The sequence below is a fragment of the Nannobrachium achirus genome, assembly GCF_963921795.1.
Source record: "Nannobrachium achirus genome assembly, chromosome: 16".
Lineage (NCBI taxonomy): Eukaryota > Metazoa > Chordata > Actinopteri > Myctophiformes > Myctophidae > Nannobrachium > Nannobrachium achirus.
In genome coordinates this window covers 49922271-49940049 of record NC_137823.1, presented here as the reverse complement: position 1 = coordinate 49940049, position 17779 = coordinate 49922271, and the positions used below count along the sequence as shown (strand labels likewise).

Below are 17779 nucleotides of genomic sequence, written 5' to 3'. Positions count from 1 at the left end.
GACATCATCCAATAAAAAGGCTGCAGTCCTGACCACATAGTCTGATCTCGGCCGCGAGCCAGCGACCGACAGAATGCAGGGGAACTGTAAACAGTTGCAGTCGCTATCCGGGGCAGGCCAGACCACCAAATGGGATCACAGGGAAGTTTGGTCAAAGAACATCAGACCAAAAGAGAGAAATTATGTTGTCAAATTAGGATGATGCTGGTACAAACATCATCAGTTTTATATATATATAAATATATATATAAAAACAGAAATTAATCTAAAACCACTGTGCGCTAGTGGTGTTGTCTGTTTATTTCACTCTTTTGGGTGCTGCCAAAAGCAGGATACACACAACGTTCGCAGAATATAAAAATGAATCGCTAGACACAATGAGGGGATGCTTTGATGCCCAGTGAACCGGATCAAGCGTCTGAGCTTGTGGTTTCCTATAAGAAATAATGGACTAAGCGCCAGGCTCATTGCTTAACTGTGATTTACTTCTGCATGCAAGAATGGCAGCACAAACCAATGTTAAATCTACGGTATAATGCATTCTACACATACTCAAATCAATGCATTAGGTCATATCCATACACAGTCAAATCCCCAGTTCATATTATATACGTTTGTAACTCTGAGTGTAACCAAATGGAGCCGTGAGTTAGAATGAACACAAAAACACATTTATGGTTTGAGGACAAGGCCTGGATCTGTGCGATATCTCACCTTGCCATATTTCTGTGCGTAGGAGCCTGTCAGCAGAGAGTGGAAGACGATGATGGTCTCGTCCAGGTCCCACACAAACACCCTCTGCACGGCCAGAGAAACAGACGAGCACATGAGGTAAGAGAGGAGCACCCATCTCCACAGGCCATGGATGTATACAATAAACCAGCTGTTCTCAAACTATGGGTCCCGACCCAATGTGGGGTCGCGGGCAGTTAACAGTGGGGTCGCACATTGGCTTGATTTTATCAAGACACGGTAAAGAAAAAAGAAGTGCAGTCGTCACCACCAACCATAGAGTTAAAGCGACCAACGGGACGGCAAGTCGGTAACTTGACTACACATTCTGCCTTCAACACCGAAGGGGGAGAAGCAGAGAAACACAACAAGACACACACTGCATAGGAATTGTGTTCAATGTGAGCAGGTGGCTTAAAACAGCCATTGTGGGTGTTTCTGTTAAACAATGACACTGTCACTGACATTGCATTACATTTCTGAATCACATTTTCAAAAGTAATTGAGGTTTAGTCTGTCAGCATGAAGTCTAATTTATACGTCTTTGTGTGACCTTCATCACTTGATGATGATTGCGGTGTTGATATGGCGGTGTGATACTTGTGTTGCATGACTGCATTGACTAGCAGTGACTGTTATGTGCACTCTTTTTGTTTGGCACTGTTTGTTAAGTTATGCTTTGAGTATAGCTTTTTTGTGTGTGTGACGTGTCACTTATGAGCATTGAATGTTTCGTGGTCACTTTATGTATATATTCTTCTTCTTTTTTTTGCAATAGCTTTCGACACTTTATGTTTTATTTCTCTTTTTGTGTGCTTGCTCTTTGGACTGTACACTACAGTACTCTTTTTCTTTTTCTTACTTCTCTGTAACTTGTAACCTTAACTGCTGTGCTGCCTCTGGCCAACTGAATTTCCCCCGTGGGATAATAAAGGTATCTATCTATCTATCTATGAAGCTAAATGACTATTAAAAAAGTCTGTTAACTACTTGAACCCCAGCAACCCTAAATCCGCGGAACGTTCGGCAAAAACATCAGATCTACAAGCTACTGACGCATCGCGTTGCAATGTGTTCTGAACTTGTAGAACAGCAACTGTTGGCAACGCGACTTGGTGAAAAAGAGCACAGCAAGTACAGCTGCAACTGTACAGTTGAGTGTTTGAGTGGTTAATATGTCAGCGCCTTACCTCCAGGTCACTGTCCGGTGGGGGGGAGGGGTTGTTCTTGCGGCCCCTCCCCCGAGATTTACCGCCCCCGCTCCTGCAGGCGCGGTCATCCAGCTCTTTGATGGGCGTGGAGGGACTCTGCACTGTGTCAAAGTCCGCTGCGCGCACACACACACACACACACACACACACACACACACACACACACACACACACACACACACACACACACACACGCGCGCACACACACACGCACGCACACACACACACAGACACACACAAACAAAACCACACGTGTAAAACTCACTGACATCACTGACGTCTCATAATTATGCAATTTCGCAATTACAAAATATTTATTTCGATCTGTACAAACATTCATAAACAAGAGTCACTGAAGAAATGTAGGAGTGATGGTTGAGACTCCAGGAAAGCAAGAGGAATAACAATAAATCATCTGGTCATGGTAAATAATTCCACAGAAGAGAGAGGATAGATTAACATTGAGACTAATGAGTGCCATAAACAAAAGTAGCGTGGCTATTTTGGGTGTGAACCGTGCGCGAGATTCAAACGCATGCACAACTACGTATGTAACAGCGGAACAAGGCACAAACGATAAATGACAAAACGGGACAGAGGAGAGACTTGGATGCCATTTGCTACAGCAGGGGTCTTCGGGTCCCAAGAGTTACTACAGGGGGTCCTCCAAATCTTTGAGTGATAGAAGAAAAATGTTCTCCTTTTTTATATTAACCACTTGAACCCTAGCGTTCATATTCTGAGAACTTTAGCCAAAAATAGCAGATCTACAAGCCCACCACGCCTCGCGCTGGAAGGCGTTGTGGGCTATTTTCGGCAAAGAGCTTTGGTGTAGAAGGGGGAAAAGAACAGACTAAGTACAGAGTGAAACATCAAGTATATTAAGTAATGACGGTTGGTTAAATATTTGAAAACACAAATTGAAAACACAAATTTACATGAATCCAAAATACACTGATGATTGTGCTGCCAAACAATGAAACTATATGGAATCTATGAAAATGGGGGTCCCCGCTTCATCTCTCTCTCTCTCAACTAAGGGGTCCTTGGCCTGAAAACAACGAAGACCCCTGAGCTACAGTATCACACACATTATACTGTAGCTACCACTACATCCTCCCAGGCAGAAATGTAATGTTTGAACCTAAACGCGAAAAAAGTAGTACGAAGGAATGTGCACACGCACACTCACGCTAAGTGCCATATGCTCCCACCGTGGTGCGGTAACCAGAACCAGACGCTAAGCTTCAGCTCTCATATTGTTATGTCTCAATCAGAGAGAGAGAGAGACGGAAAGGCCGTGTGTGAGAGAGACAGAAGGATGATGATGAGAGAGAGAGAGCATGCGAGTGGCAAGAGAAATGAAACTGCAGGAGGAGGAGAAAGACTGATAGACTGAGTCTGAGAAAGACAGAACAAGACAGACAGAAAGAGGGAGCGGTGGTGTTAAGTAACTAAGTGCATTTACTTAAGCACTGTACCTTAAGTACAATTTTGAGGTATTTGTACTTTACTAGAGTATTTCCAATTTCCAATACTTTTACTTCTACTCCACTATATCTCGGATCCAAATATTGTATCCACTACATTTATTTGAAAACTTTAGTTTGTAGTTATTTTGAAGATATAAATTATAATATTATAAAACATACATGAACCACTTCAGCCCCATTTTATACCTTGGCTGTTTGAAAATATCGCTGAGAGAGAAATTAAGCAGGGACCCCCACTAGATATTGTATAACATTGTGTTATGTTTATAGATTTCTTAGACAGCTTAGAAATGTTTGCCAGCACTGTCATCATGTTGTGTATTTTCAGACATTTAACCACTTGAACTGTCAATATTTTGATGTCAAAACTTTCATACTTTTACTCAAGTACATTTTGAATTCTGTACTTTTACTTGTAGCGGAGTATTTCTATATTGTGTATATACATGAGTACCTTTTCCACCACTGAGAGGCGGGAGATGGAGAGAAAGAAGGACCTTATAATAGTGACAATAAGTGAATATGATAACTCTGTATGTTCCTAGAAAGAGAGCCAAGGCGAGTCACATTGAAACAGTAAATCAATGTAAGTGACAGAGAAACGATAAGCTCCTTTAATCAGAGCTCCTGGTGCTCAGCCAAGGTAAACCAAAGAAATGTGAGAAAAAATAAACAAAGAAAGAGGGGGAAAAGAGTGAAACGGAGAGAGAGAGAGGGAAGATGTTGGCACGCTTTACTTAGTTTCCATTCCATTTGTTTTCATCACACTCTCATCCCACTTTTTTACTCCTAAGGCCTTGATATACTTCATTGCACTTGGTATAACACAACGAATTCACCCACCACAACTAAACATGCCTGTATGCACATTTACAACTACTTCAGAGTACTTATGCAAATACAAACACAAATGTCATGTTCACTGCAATATACATACAACTCTCTTGTTCAATGCAATATACAACTCTGTCTACTTCACTGCTAATTGTTAATGCTTGACTCTTTCAATAAAAATGCAACATTACCTGTCGTATATTTCTTATTATTGCTGTGTTCAGGCCCGACTCATTATGGATAGACTGTTCAAAGTCCCTGACTTTTGACCACACCATTCCACCTGATTTTATATTGATTGACTGTGTCAATTCTTCCTAAGGCCTTGATATACTTCATTGCACTTGGTATAACACAACAAATGTTGCCCGATCTACAAGCGTTGTGATGCGTTTCGAGTATGTGGATCGGCTATTTTTAGCCGTGTGACACCGGCTCGCAGAATCCGGCTTGAAGTCTGTCTACAAAAACTCAACAGAATACACATTTCCTCACTTGAAATTTGCTAATGTAAATACTGGCTAAATGACCCCAAATCCTCCAACAAGTTGTCAGATAACTCTGGCTGCAGAGTTCCTTTCTACAGGCCACACGTGGGATTTGGCACACCGTTGCCAACAAGCCAATGTTCTTGAGTGGATGTGAGATTATATTAATCCCAATGTATACAGTAATGTGGATACTTTATTTATATAAATCACAATTACCAGTGAGTGGCGTGGTTGTACAGCCAAGTATAAATTAGCCTGTATCCTGATGTGAAATTTCAAAAAGTGTTTAGGGCCTAATCTCAAATGAGATTAAATAAATGAGAATGACAGTGATTCAGATGGCCTCACTGGATATTGCTTGTATAGTATATCACTCTATAAACGTGTGTGCGTGTGTATCTGTCCTTCACGTATCTCTAGAACCGCCCCAACCAATCGACCTCAAAGTTGATGCTATGTTTCGAGGACCCGAAACATTCGGTTGGTCGGATCAGCAGTTCTCAAATTCCCCACATCCCCAAATATGGAGATCCCTGATGGCATCAAAATTAGATCATAGTACTTATACTTATACTGGACTCCAAGTGCTATGATAATGATGACTGCATTTAAGTTCTCTGACAACAGGTACAACAGAGACACTGGCAACGGGTACAATGAGTATTGTGTGCGTCATCAAAGTATTGACTTCATAATCTGGCCTACAAGTACTATGATAATGGGTACTAAAGCATTCCATCGGGCTTCACACTAGTACCGTAGATAATACAACTGAACCTTTGTCCCAGTCATGATGATCCACCCTGTAGACAATATGCCTTCCGGTTGGTTCTAGCGGAAGTGGCGGAAGTCTTGCGTTTAACGGAAGTTACGTCATGCGTTGCAGTCTTCCGGTGAAATTCTCACGCCGGAAGTTGAACGCTTTCTGCCTTATATTGTCACCAGGCTTTTCTCTTCGCAGATGAGGAAGCCACGCTACGCGAGGCTAGTCATGATCCTATCCCTCTTCTGTGCCCATTGGTTGCTGCTTCTTGGCTGGACAAAAATCCTCTCTTCGCACCACTACCATAGAACAATAGCATAGAACAGTGGTTCTCAAAACTTTGACATTTGACGGTCTCCCCTTAACTTTGACAATGTACATATGGAACCAAATGGACCTGTCAGTCCATTTGGTTCCATTTGTACACTGTCAAAGTTACAGACTTGTAAGGGTCCCTTTAGACCCCCATAAAGGAACCTAGAGAGTCCCTGAAATCCCCTGGCATAGAACATACCTTGGTGCAGCTCGGCGGCCTGTCCCGTCATGACCGGGGCGGGCTCTTGCAGCTGATAGGCCGCCGTGGACCCCGTCCCGTCCACGCTATTGGAGGACATGTATGTCCCATAAGATGAGCTGGAGTAATACTGGGCGTACTGGTTTTGGCCAAACGATGTGTATGAAGGGTATTCCTGCAGGAAGTACAAACATGTTATGAACCGTAAATCTGATACAGTATGAAAACACATCATGAAGGTGTACTCTTTGGCTTGCAGAGTACACCTTCATGATGTCACTGATCACATGACCCAACAATCAATCCTCCAGTTCTAGGCAACTCTATTTCCACACTCTAAGGTATATTAATGACAGTTCAAAATTGAAAATAAGTGTTATTCCCCTTTAAGTGGCTAAGTCTGTGGGTTTTATAAATATTGAATCAATGGAGATTATGTTCCCTTTGCAATAATTATTTTGGACATACTGTACGTGGTTTCCATCTGACAGCGATGTATGTACTGTATGCAGGCACACACATAGACATCAAAAGGGGCTTGAGCCCCTTCCCTTTTATCCGTCTGTAAAAAGTGAACCATGAATGCAGTTTTTACTATGGTGAAATAAATTTAAATGCCTCCTTTCCATGACATACCTGAAATCTATGCCATGACGCCACATCTCCAGTATTGACTTAATTATGCTTAGTTCAGGGTGGTATCAAGCTATGAAAATACCAGACCTCCAAGCTCGGAGGTCTGGTATTTTCGATGTTTCCACCAAAAGGCCTTTTTAGACATTTTAGCCCCTGCATCTCTAACATTCTCTGCACGTCCCTGGTATACTACAGTATCTATGTATGTATTTAATTATGTATGTATGTACTGTATGTACATGTAGATATGAAAGAGAGAATGAAACAGTGTATGGAGACGGCTCACTGTGCTGAAACGGTTCAGACTTGGCTTTTTATATTTGAAGAGAACATTTTTATAGCCATTCTCTCTCTCGTCTCTGAAGTCTTTTATTCGCTCAATCCTGTCATTTATATCTCTCCCTACAATTAAAGCCTGGTGCTGCAGGTTTTTATTGAGCCAGTAGAGATGGGCTCTTTTATGAGCCAGCTCTCTAAACCTGTCACTATGTCCATCTCCATAAGTAACCATAAAGTAGAACACACACGCACACACACACACACACACACACACACACACACACACACACACACACACACAGGGGCGTCACAAGGGGTAGGAAAGTGGGACTGAGTTACCAGGGCCCAAGGTGGAGGGGCCCTGGCCTATAGTAACTTTAGCTATTGAAAAATAGCAGATATACAAGCTCACAGCGCGGCACAGAGTGCCGCGCTGCGAGCTTGTAGATCTGCTATTTTTGAAAAGTCGTAAAAATGTGCGCAAATCTTTGAATATGTATTTTTTTAAGCGAACATTTGTAACTCAAATTGTGCTTCCGGGGAGGGGTCCCTGGAACTAAATATTTTGAGATGGGGGTCTAGCTGTGGCCAAATACATATATCATCTTGGGGGTCCTTCACATGAAAACGTTTGAGCACCACTGACATAGAAACATAAGTTTCTTGCACACGTTTTCACGATTTTTCAAAAATAGCAGATCTTCAAGCTCGCAGTGCGGCACTCGGTGCTATTTTTCAATAGTTAACATTCATGGGGGGCCCGCAGTGAATCCTTGTACCCAGGGCCCAGAATTTGGTGTGACGCCCCTGCACACACACACACACACACACACACACACATACACACACACACACACACACACACACACACACACACACACACACACACACACACACACACACACCACTGCATTGTAATGGATGATCATACGCAGACATGCTGCACACTCACACACACTTGTTTTCTCTCCCTCTCTCTCACTCTGTCTCGTTTTCCCACTGGTTTACATGTGCACACGCACGCACGCACGCACGCACACACACACATGTACGCACAGAAACGCACACACACACACACGCACCCCCGCCACTCTTTGCCTTCATCCACCCACACATGAACCGAACGTTGCCTTTCCTTCTTTAAACAGCCACATCTATCATAGGGGGACATTAAAATCCCCCTTTAAGCATTTTACAAGCAGAACACAATTCATCATAAAGACATGGAGAAATATCCAGAACAAAACAGACTTTTAAAAATGAATAATCCCCTGACCCCACCCCACTTTCTCTCTCTCTCTTGAAAGGTCACTGTGCAATTAGCTTTTTTATTTCAGGAAATCACTGATTAATCACCGATTCATCACTAGAATATAGCGTCCATATTCTGTGCCATGTCATAATAATAGGTGAACATTCAGCGAAAATAGCATTTCTACAAGCTCATAACGTGTCCTGACGCACTACAAGCTTGTGAGCTTGTAGGTAGGTTATTTCTTTGGGGGGAAAAAAGATTTAGTCTAGACGGAAAAAGGTAGAGTGGGCCAAGGATAGAGCCCTGGGGGACCCCGGTCAACTAATTAGGGTTTACGTGGTTATGACTGTTATGTATGATGTATGTTATGACGTTATGTATGAATGTAGTTGTAAAAACTATCTCTGCTCCCAGATGCTGTTGGTGCTGTTGGTAGTATAGTAATGCTATAGTATAGTATAGCAGTGGTTCTCAACCTTTTCAGGCCCCCAAATAATCATATTTGAACCATTGTAGTATATTGTATGTCACTGTATCAGGTCACGTTCTCTTTACTGCTTGATTTTGCTGCATTGAGAGAGGAAAAAACTTGCCTAAGGTCATTTTCAGCTGGCCCTCACCCTGACCAATAAACAATCCCAAAATGCGTTTCGCTTTAACCCCAGCATACATATTCTGGGTTAAGCTTTCGGGAGCGTGTCGCAGTTACTACAAGTCATCTTTTCGACACCCGACTCTAACCATCACCCTAACCCTAACCTCCGTGGAGTGAGTCAATAACCCTCCGGTCGAAATGATGGTCGTTCGAAAGAGCGCGATTTTCCCAAGCTTTCGCAGGAAACAGCAGATCCACAAGCTTGCAATGTGTCACGTTAAGACATATTGTGAGATTGTAGAATGTACCATTTTCAGCAAAGATATTGCAACCAAGTATAGGGTTTAAGTGGTTGAACTATTCATTATGGTTGTTGGCTCATTCATACAGGTTGATGCCGTCATTCGCAGTGAAACGTCGACCCCGTTTTGGAAAGAAATTAAGTTGTGTAATATTCACGTTTTTTGTATTTTGTGTAGTTTACCTATTAATATTGTTAATAAACATTTGTCAGGTGTAATAGTGTTTCATGCTGCAGTCTTGAAGCCAGGTGAATCTTTTTTAGAATTCTTTTTTTAGTATTCTCAATTAGTATTTAACCTGGTTATTGTAAATTTAAGGATTTGAATCACACAACATGTTCCTAGTAGGAACATGTTGTGTGATTCAAATCCTTTATTCATTCATTCCTACCTGGTGTGTAAGGAACATTCCTACCTGGTGTGTAAGGAACTTAGCCCCCCTCTTTTTTCAACTTTTTTTACTCTCCTAGAGCAGGGGTTTTCAAAGTGGGTGACAAAGCACCCTGGGGTGCCGTGACGGCAGTCCATGGGTGCCGCGAGATAATTTGATAATATTTGGAATTTATTTGGACACTTGAAAAAATATTTAGTATCATTTTAAACTTGAAGTACAACGTTATTTTCAGTCAGTTCTAACCAAAATGGCTATTTTCTCAACGTTTTCCTCGCAACATAATCACTAAAATATAATCACTGTCGGGCAGAAACCTCAAATGTGTAGCCTACGTTTTTTGCTAAAGCAAAGCCCTGCTTTATCATACAAGACTGTCGCACAAAACTAGTGAAAACAGCCGATCTACAAGCACACTGTGTGCTTGTAGATCTGCTGTTTTCACATTTACGTTTAGTACATTTTATAGATGATAAATACAAAACGAACGGTTTTGGACATGCAAGGTTTCCACCCGGCAATGACGATATGCTAGAAATATAAGGTGGTAATGTAGGGGTGCCTCGGATTAAAAAAATATTTATGGGGTACCCTGAGACAAAAAAGTTTGGGAACCCTTGTCCTAGAGGGGACTCCAGGTAAAACATGGCACACATATACAGTACTGTACCCATGCAAACACACACATGTACAGTACATAGACACATATAGTGTAGATATATACCTGCTGTGTGGCAGTGTAGTTGGCTGGGTTGGACACTGAGTTGTTGGTGGCATAGAGCCCTGAGGAAGGGGTGAAACTGGAACCTAGAGAGAGAGAGAGAGAGAGAGAGAGAGAGAGAGAGAGAGAGAGAGAGAGAGAGAGAGAGAGAGAGAGAGAGAGAGATTGAGAGAGAGAGAGAGAGAGAGAGGGGGGGGGGGGGGGGGGACGATACAAGAGATAGGAGAGGCGGAGAGACAGAAATGTTTCTAACGTTACACAGAGCAATGTCATACGTAGCATTGGACAGTGAGTGCGAATAAGAACAAAATGTTTCCACTCCGACCGCTGTGACATTCACAGCTCGCCACCGGCAGCGCCGCTACCCTTTGAAAAAAAACGTACCGAATTCATTTCAAGACCTTTAAAAAAAAAAAAAAAAAAAAGTCGCCCCTCATCGAGTTATTTGTGCAACGGCAGAAAGCTGATAGCTCCATCTGGGGGCGATCGTTGTGGCGTCGGAGAGGATGTGGTGCCCATAACCCACCTGGCATCTGATAGGGTGAGTAGGCAGTCTGTCCGGGCTGAGGTGTGGTGAAGCCAGGGCTGTAGCTGATGCCCGTCTGAAGAGGAGACTGGCTCTGGGCCAGGCCACCCTCCGTCTTGATTCCCGGCAGCATCACGCCCAGATCTGTAAGGGAGGACGGCAGTGGCGTCAGTTCAGCAAAAAGCTAGGGTATGGCAAAGATGGGAGTCCTCGTGGAGAAGAGGCATTGCATTTTGTATAACACGGTTAAACACGGTTCTATTGTGAAAAAAGCAGATCTACATGCTCACAACGCCTCGCAGATGTCTGGGAAAAAAACGAGTTTTGTCAGTTTTTTACACAGGTTTCTAAGGTTTCGTGGGCTGGATATGGCAGCCTGGAATGGTTGTTTAAGTGCAGCAAAACTTAAGCATGTTAGTAAACGTGCCACAATTAACAATAATGCATTGCACCTGTGCAGCTGACCTGCGGAACCTGGGAATATATACCATCTTGTCAAGACGGGGAGAATAAAAGTGTGGAGAATATAATTATAATACCTTGTTAAAGTGACCATTTTGCTAAATTTAGCATTTTTTTTATTTGCACTTTTATTTTCCCCCTGGACCCAAGGTATGGCAGCTGCATACCCCTGCCATACCCAATTGACGCCCCTGGAGGACGGCACCAGCAAGCTGCATCAGTACCGTTCATGTCACTGCCGTCGGGCTGAAACCTTGCATCTCCGTATTTCAACCACTTTAAACTTTATTTTATGCTTTAAAGGAGCTATAGTCAACTTTTTCTTGAAAAACGGATGCTAAAATAAAAATAATGTTTCGAAAAATGTTATAAAAAATTAAGCTTCATATATGTGTTTCTATTCAAAAATGACCACAAAAAGCGTAAAATAATGATAAAATAATCATTTTGGCCATTGTCAGACCGACACTTTGTTTACATTCTAGTCTATAGACTAGGATGTAAACAAAGTGTCGGCCCTACAATGAAAAAGTTGACTATAGCTCCTTTAAATATTAAAGAATAGCAGATCTACAAGCTCTTTTTTTTTTTATATATTTTTTGTAAATCTTTGAATATATCTTTTTAAAAGCGAACATTTGTAACTCAAATATTTGCTTCTGGGGGGTCCCTGGAACAACATATGTTGAGAAGGGGGTCGGCGGCCAAAACATATCATTTTGGGGGTCCTTGACATGAAAAAGTTCGAGAACCACTGATTTAGAAGAAGGATTCAGAAGACATTTATAGAATCGGGTCAAAAATATTCAAAGGCTTGCACAAATTATCAAGAATTTTTCAAAAATAGCAGATCTACAAGCTCGCAGCGCGGCACTCGGTGCCGCACTGTGAGCTTGTATATCTGCTATTTTTCAATAGTTAGTGCATAACATAATGGTTCAAGTATTAATGCGTTCCAAGTCCAAATGGGTTAAATCAGTGCTCTACTGTTTCGTACAAGAGTGTCTAAAGTGGCTAAAGCAAAATAAAATGTGAAGTTTAAAGTGGTTAAGTTTGACAACAAGAGCTTGTGACTAAACACAGGAACACAGGACCTTCTTTTCCATTTATTGAAAAGTAACGGTTTTGGACATACAAGGTTTCTACCCAACAACGACGCTATACAGGCGGAATTGTTAAATCGATATAAATGTATCTCAACACCTGGTGTAACTTATACCCCCTGTTTGGCAGTAAACTACAAAGCTGTTTGTAAATGCATGTGGAATTGGCCATCATGGCAGTAGTGTGTGCCCTACAGCTCATCGCCGTCTGCTGTTACCACACAGCTGTTGCCAAAACAACATACCTTCACTTGTCTACATGTCCGTTGATATGAATTAAGCGGTAAATGTGGTTTTGCATGCTTTTATGTTATACTGTACATGTATGCCCTGATGAAGGCAGTATTGTGAGCTGGAAAGTTGAAATTTGATGACAAAATTGCATCAAAGCTAGTATTTTTTGTGGTCACATGTTCAGATACTGGATTCTGATTGGCTTAAAACAGTGATAAATCAGTCAACAACCTTGAGTTGGCTCATGGACCCCGCCCACTGAAACAATTAATGATTGTAACTAAAAAACTTAGCAAGTTACAACTGTGTTTTCTTTCATTTATATGGTAGAAGTGGTAGAAAAGCAATTTACCATTCGAGGGTCGTGGGTTGCTTCGCCTCGTGCCACAATCCTGAAACAGTGGTAAATCAGCCAACAACCCACTCCCTCTCATGGTAAATGGCTTACTTATTACCATTTCTTCTATTCCAGTACGCTGATTCAGGCTGATTCATACTTAGTTGTGTGTTGGTGGTTCTTGCATAGCTAATATACTGTATAACCTCACAATACATCGCAGTGCGACACATAGTGAGCATGCAGATCCCTGCTGGCTATTTTCAGTGCGTGACACCTGCGTGCAATTACAAATAATTACAAAACGTGCTATTCACAATCACATTAAGCACAGTAATTCGGAACGATAACTATAATGATCATTCTAACTGAAGTCACAATAGTCCTAAACAATATTGTGCGGATCACTTTCTATTATCTGAGATAAGGAGACGATTATGAATAGCTGTTGGCTTGTGAGCATTACCTCATGTAGGCTACAACTAGCTCACCTCTGTATAATTAATAATCATATTATCCATATATTCTATTGCATGCGTCTTTCAGTGCCACATAGATCTCTCTCTCCCCCTCCATGTCAGACACAGCTGGACTGCACAGTGCATGTGTGGTGCCGCTGTTTACTGTCACCGTTATCAATCATCAGTGTTGATGTTCACAAATGTATCCTTACTAGACCTTACCCGTTCAAAGATATGTGCTCCAAGTTACTGTAACTGGTGCATGCGTGAGAATATGTGGGAGCATCATAATGTAAGGAGCAGCCCATGGAGGAGTGTATATTTATGATGGATACAAATAATTTAACAGCAAAATTAGGTGAATAGAAATATGGGGATGTATGCACTTACTGTCTCCACATAGTTTTTTCCATACCCGTTGGAAGATGACCCGGTGCATGCATGACCCATGAATGCAGAGAGAGAGAGAGAGAGAGAGAGAGAGAGAGAGAGAGAGAGAGAGAGAGAGAGAGAGAGAGAGAGCGAGAGAGAGAGAGAGAGAGAGAGAGAGAGAGAGAGAGCGTGTGTCTCTCTCTCCTGGAGGAACGAACCGTAACCCTGACAACAGGCTGAGCTGAACAGGCTGTGCGCCATAAAAATGCTAATATACAGCATACGATTTGTGAAAGTGACAAACGGGCTTCACAGTTATGTTAGGTGTGTTCATATGCTAATGGTGATGCGATTTCAGATCAATTGCTCCAGCCACTGAGGAGAAACGCTGTTTCAGACAGACAGACAGACAGACAGACAGACAGACAGACACTCACTCACTCACTCACTCACTCACTCACTCACTCAGTCAGACATTCGCAAAATTATAGTATAGATAGTTGTAGTTATCGTGCTTGGTGAGAATGCCCTGCTTCATCAACCAAGAGTACCACATTGTGTGGAAATATCCCATCTACAAGCTATGTTCAAATGTTTTCCGTCCGATGGCAACATTGTGACGAACGTACCGTATGTGGAAGCACAACAAAAGAATTGTAATGTACTCCAATGTACTTGTATTCAAAATGTGATGACGAAGATACCTTGAACCTTGACCTGGAACTATAAAATATGTGCGTGCGAGTGTGTGTGCGTGTGCGTGTGCGTGTGTTAATACCATAGCTGGACAGTCCGTAGGCCTGTCCTGTCTGGGAGTACGCTGTGTAGACGGTGGACTGCTGCATGCTGCTGAACTGAGGCTGACCAGCGTAGGAGGGCATGGGGGGGGCAGCCGGCGTGGACAGGATGTGAGGGTAGGGCCTGAGACCACCGAGGGTAACAGAAGCAAGAAGGAAGAGAGATAATACAATCTGTTAAAAAATATGACACAAATCACTGGAAGTTGGATTAAATGACTCAATGTGAAACAATGATAGAAACAACATTCCGAGGGTTGGTGGGGATGGGTTTTAGAAAATGAAAATGACTATTGTTGGCTACCAGGGGAGGTTGAGAGGAGGTGAATATTGAGACTGACTGTTTGTTCAGCCTGCATAATTCAAATGTATGCAAGTGTCCCCGTGCATGATTAAGTACTTAAGCCGTATTATACATACAGTACTTTGTCGTACGATGAATTGAGAAAAGAGCCGATCTACAATTTACAATTTAAGCATTTAGCAGACGCTCTTAACAGTTTGGCTGCTCTTGGTAGCCAAACACGTTCACAGACGAGATAAGGTTTCCATGGTAACCCGCATCTCAGACGCTTGCTACGGGTGCTGGTGAAAGAAAAAACTGCATACGTCATGACGCAACGCAGCCAGAAGCAACCGAGAGCGGCCATTATCCATTGACTCCTATTCTATACTGAAACATAAAAACGGCTTTATCTCGAAATAAGGTGCAAATAACGCCGAGGAGGCCGAGATCAGCTTGTCTTCACGGCGACACTATGCCGTGATGGTCGGCCCCGGTTAGGATTTTAGTTTTCGCGACCGTTTGTAAACAAACAGATCTCCTTCCTGGATCGTCAGTGTACACCCACGTGCACACGCACAGAGCTTCCGGGGCTCTTCAAAATAAAGCGCAAGTGAATGGTGGCGTCCTGAGTGTTAATAAGCAAGCACAGCACAAGCTCGTACATCAATTGCATAGAACTAGTCAACTAGGATAATAGATAAACCAAGAAGAACCAAGGATCTACAAGCTCACATCACATTGCATTGCGACGCAAGCAAGGCTTATATAAAAGTGTAACAAAATCAACTGGTTGAAAGAACAGTAACTGCCGAACAGAGGTTGAAAGATCAGTTTGAGCCAAGTGAGATCAGAACTGTGAGATCATCTGATATTTATGTAGGATTTAAATAAGAGCTTAAACTGGATCAAGCAGCTATTTGTTGAAAAACAAACGTACAGACAGGCCATTTGTCATTTAAGGGTGAATAGTACCTGAATTCCCAAGACCATTGGAAGCAGTGCATACGAGAGGAGTGGAGGGCCGGGAAATGCAGCTCCTCGCTCCAGGGGGCTGTTTTAACCCTTACTATTCACTAATGTTGCCCCCCATCCCCTCTGTCGCTCACCTTGATTCATGCTCAGGCTGAATCAGTCTCGTCGCTCAGCAGCCAAAACAAATAATAAAAAAATAAAAGTAGAGTGTCCGAAACACTTTCTCCTCTGCCACAAGTGTTCCCATCAAGGTAAAGAGCCTCGATGGACAGCTAGCCTACTAAGTTGCAAAAGTAGTTTCCTTTTCATGTAGGCATTGTCTTTTTTAATAAGACGGACAATAGTGGGTTAATGATTAATCACCGGATTCGAGAGAGGGGGCGACTCGCAAGGCGAGTGTGGTTCATTCAGGCAAAATCCATTTCATTTGCATTTCAAATCGTATCCTTTGACTGGCTGGTGATATAACTTTACGGACAATGTATTTAATAATAATCATACTTGTGTAGATAACAGATACATTTGAGTGAAATCTTTATCAGGGACATGCGCTGTGCTGTGCACTTCTGGATTTCTTTGTGCCTGTCTGTGGCTCCGTGCGACCGACTGGGCATGCTCAAACATGTGGTGTGCGTCCCTGACGGGGGCAGCTTGGAGCGGCACGCAGTCCTCTCTCCGAGTTCGCTCATACTTTTCTAGAAACTCACTCCGAGCTCAGATAAAAATCGTCGCGCTCCGCTCCCCACTGCGCTCCAGCTCCACTCCGCTCGTATTCTCTGATTAGAAGATATAAAATGCTTCATAGAAATCAGAGTAAATGCAACCTTTGCAATGACAGCCGTTTGGGAGACGAGCGTTTTGTTTGAATATAAGCATAATGAAATATTGTAAAAATCCATATGCCAAAGCATTAATGATGTAAAGCCTGCAGAGGCAGACAATTCAAATCAAATCAAGTCAGGTCATCATCAGTCACATGCACACTGTTATCTTGTTGCTCTGCTGTGCTCCTGCTTTTTTCGCGCTCCCACCACATCACCTAGCTCTGTTATATGATTCCCTTCTTGGTATTTAATTTCCTGTAATATCTATTGGGAAGATAATTTGTTTATTTTAAAAAGAATTCATGCATACAGGGAATGAAACAATTAAGACATACTGTATGTATTAGAGACAGATGTCTCAATTGAGACATAATTGAGACATTTTGGCATCAGGTTTATAATGCATAATTTGATGCCTTATTCTTATCGATATTTACAGTATACTCACTCAATAAATATACTGTATCTATTTAAATCCAAGAGTTGTCTAACCCTAACCCTTTTCTTGTATATATATTACTGAATTTTATTGTACTGAATTGTATTATTGAATTATTGTGGCTGCAAACCCAATTTCCCCAAGTGGGACAATATAACTTAATCCCTGATTAAGACAGATATGTAGGATGTTGTTTTATGTACGCAAGGCACTTCCAGTAGCAGATGTCTTGCTTGTGTCTTATTATAGAAGAAAAAAGTGAAGGCTTACTTTGAGGGATAGAGCGGAGGAGAGTACTGGTGCGATGAGCGAGGACTGTATCCACTGCTAGTGATTACTGAAAAACAAGCACAAGAAAAGAAAAAAACACAACATGATGCTTAATTTGTACCCGTCAATCGTCATAATATGACACGGTATAAATGAGGCTTAAACTCGGTTGCTTGAAAAATAACAACACACGGTTAAGTTTGTGTAAAAAGTCTCAAATTCCCCCTTCATTTAATTTACTGTACTTTTTGCTGAACGGTACGAGTCAAGGCCTCCGGCCATACTGGTTGAGTTAAAATTCTCAGCATTTTGAATGGCCAAGGGCCAAGCTCTCTTTTAGATAGTATTGCAGCTCATGCTTGCAGCCCTTACAGTGGGCCTCCTAGTAAAACACAATGCCTGTTTGTAGTCATTGAGATGTCAGAGCTCAGGGGCGTCACAAGAGTGGGGGGAGGAAGTGCGACTGAGTTACTAGGGCC

General features: G+C 42.2%; 1 protein-coding gene across 1 annotated transcript in view; it reads right to left on the bottom strand.

Annotated features, from left to right (window-relative positions):
* The window catches only part of eya4 (EYA transcriptional coactivator and phosphatase 4), a 90814-nt gene that overhangs the window by 13585 nt on the left and 59450 nt on the right, over nucleotides 1-17779 (bottom strand). Inside the window, exons 7-13 of the mRNA XM_080743995.1 lie at nucleotides 17301-17367; nucleotides 14491-14633; nucleotides 10744-10887; nucleotides 10221-10303; nucleotides 6039-6213; nucleotides 1923-2059; nucleotides 715-798 (exon numbers count right to left, since the gene is read on the bottom strand). Coding sequence (XP_080600121.1) covers nucleotides 715-798; nucleotides 1923-2059; nucleotides 6039-6213; nucleotides 10221-10303; nucleotides 10744-10887; nucleotides 14491-14633; nucleotides 17301-17367 — 833 coding nt within the window. The remainder of the gene's footprint in view (nucleotides 1-714; nucleotides 799-1922; nucleotides 2060-6038; nucleotides 6214-10220; nucleotides 10304-10743; nucleotides 10888-14490; nucleotides 14634-17300; nucleotides 17368-17779) is intronic.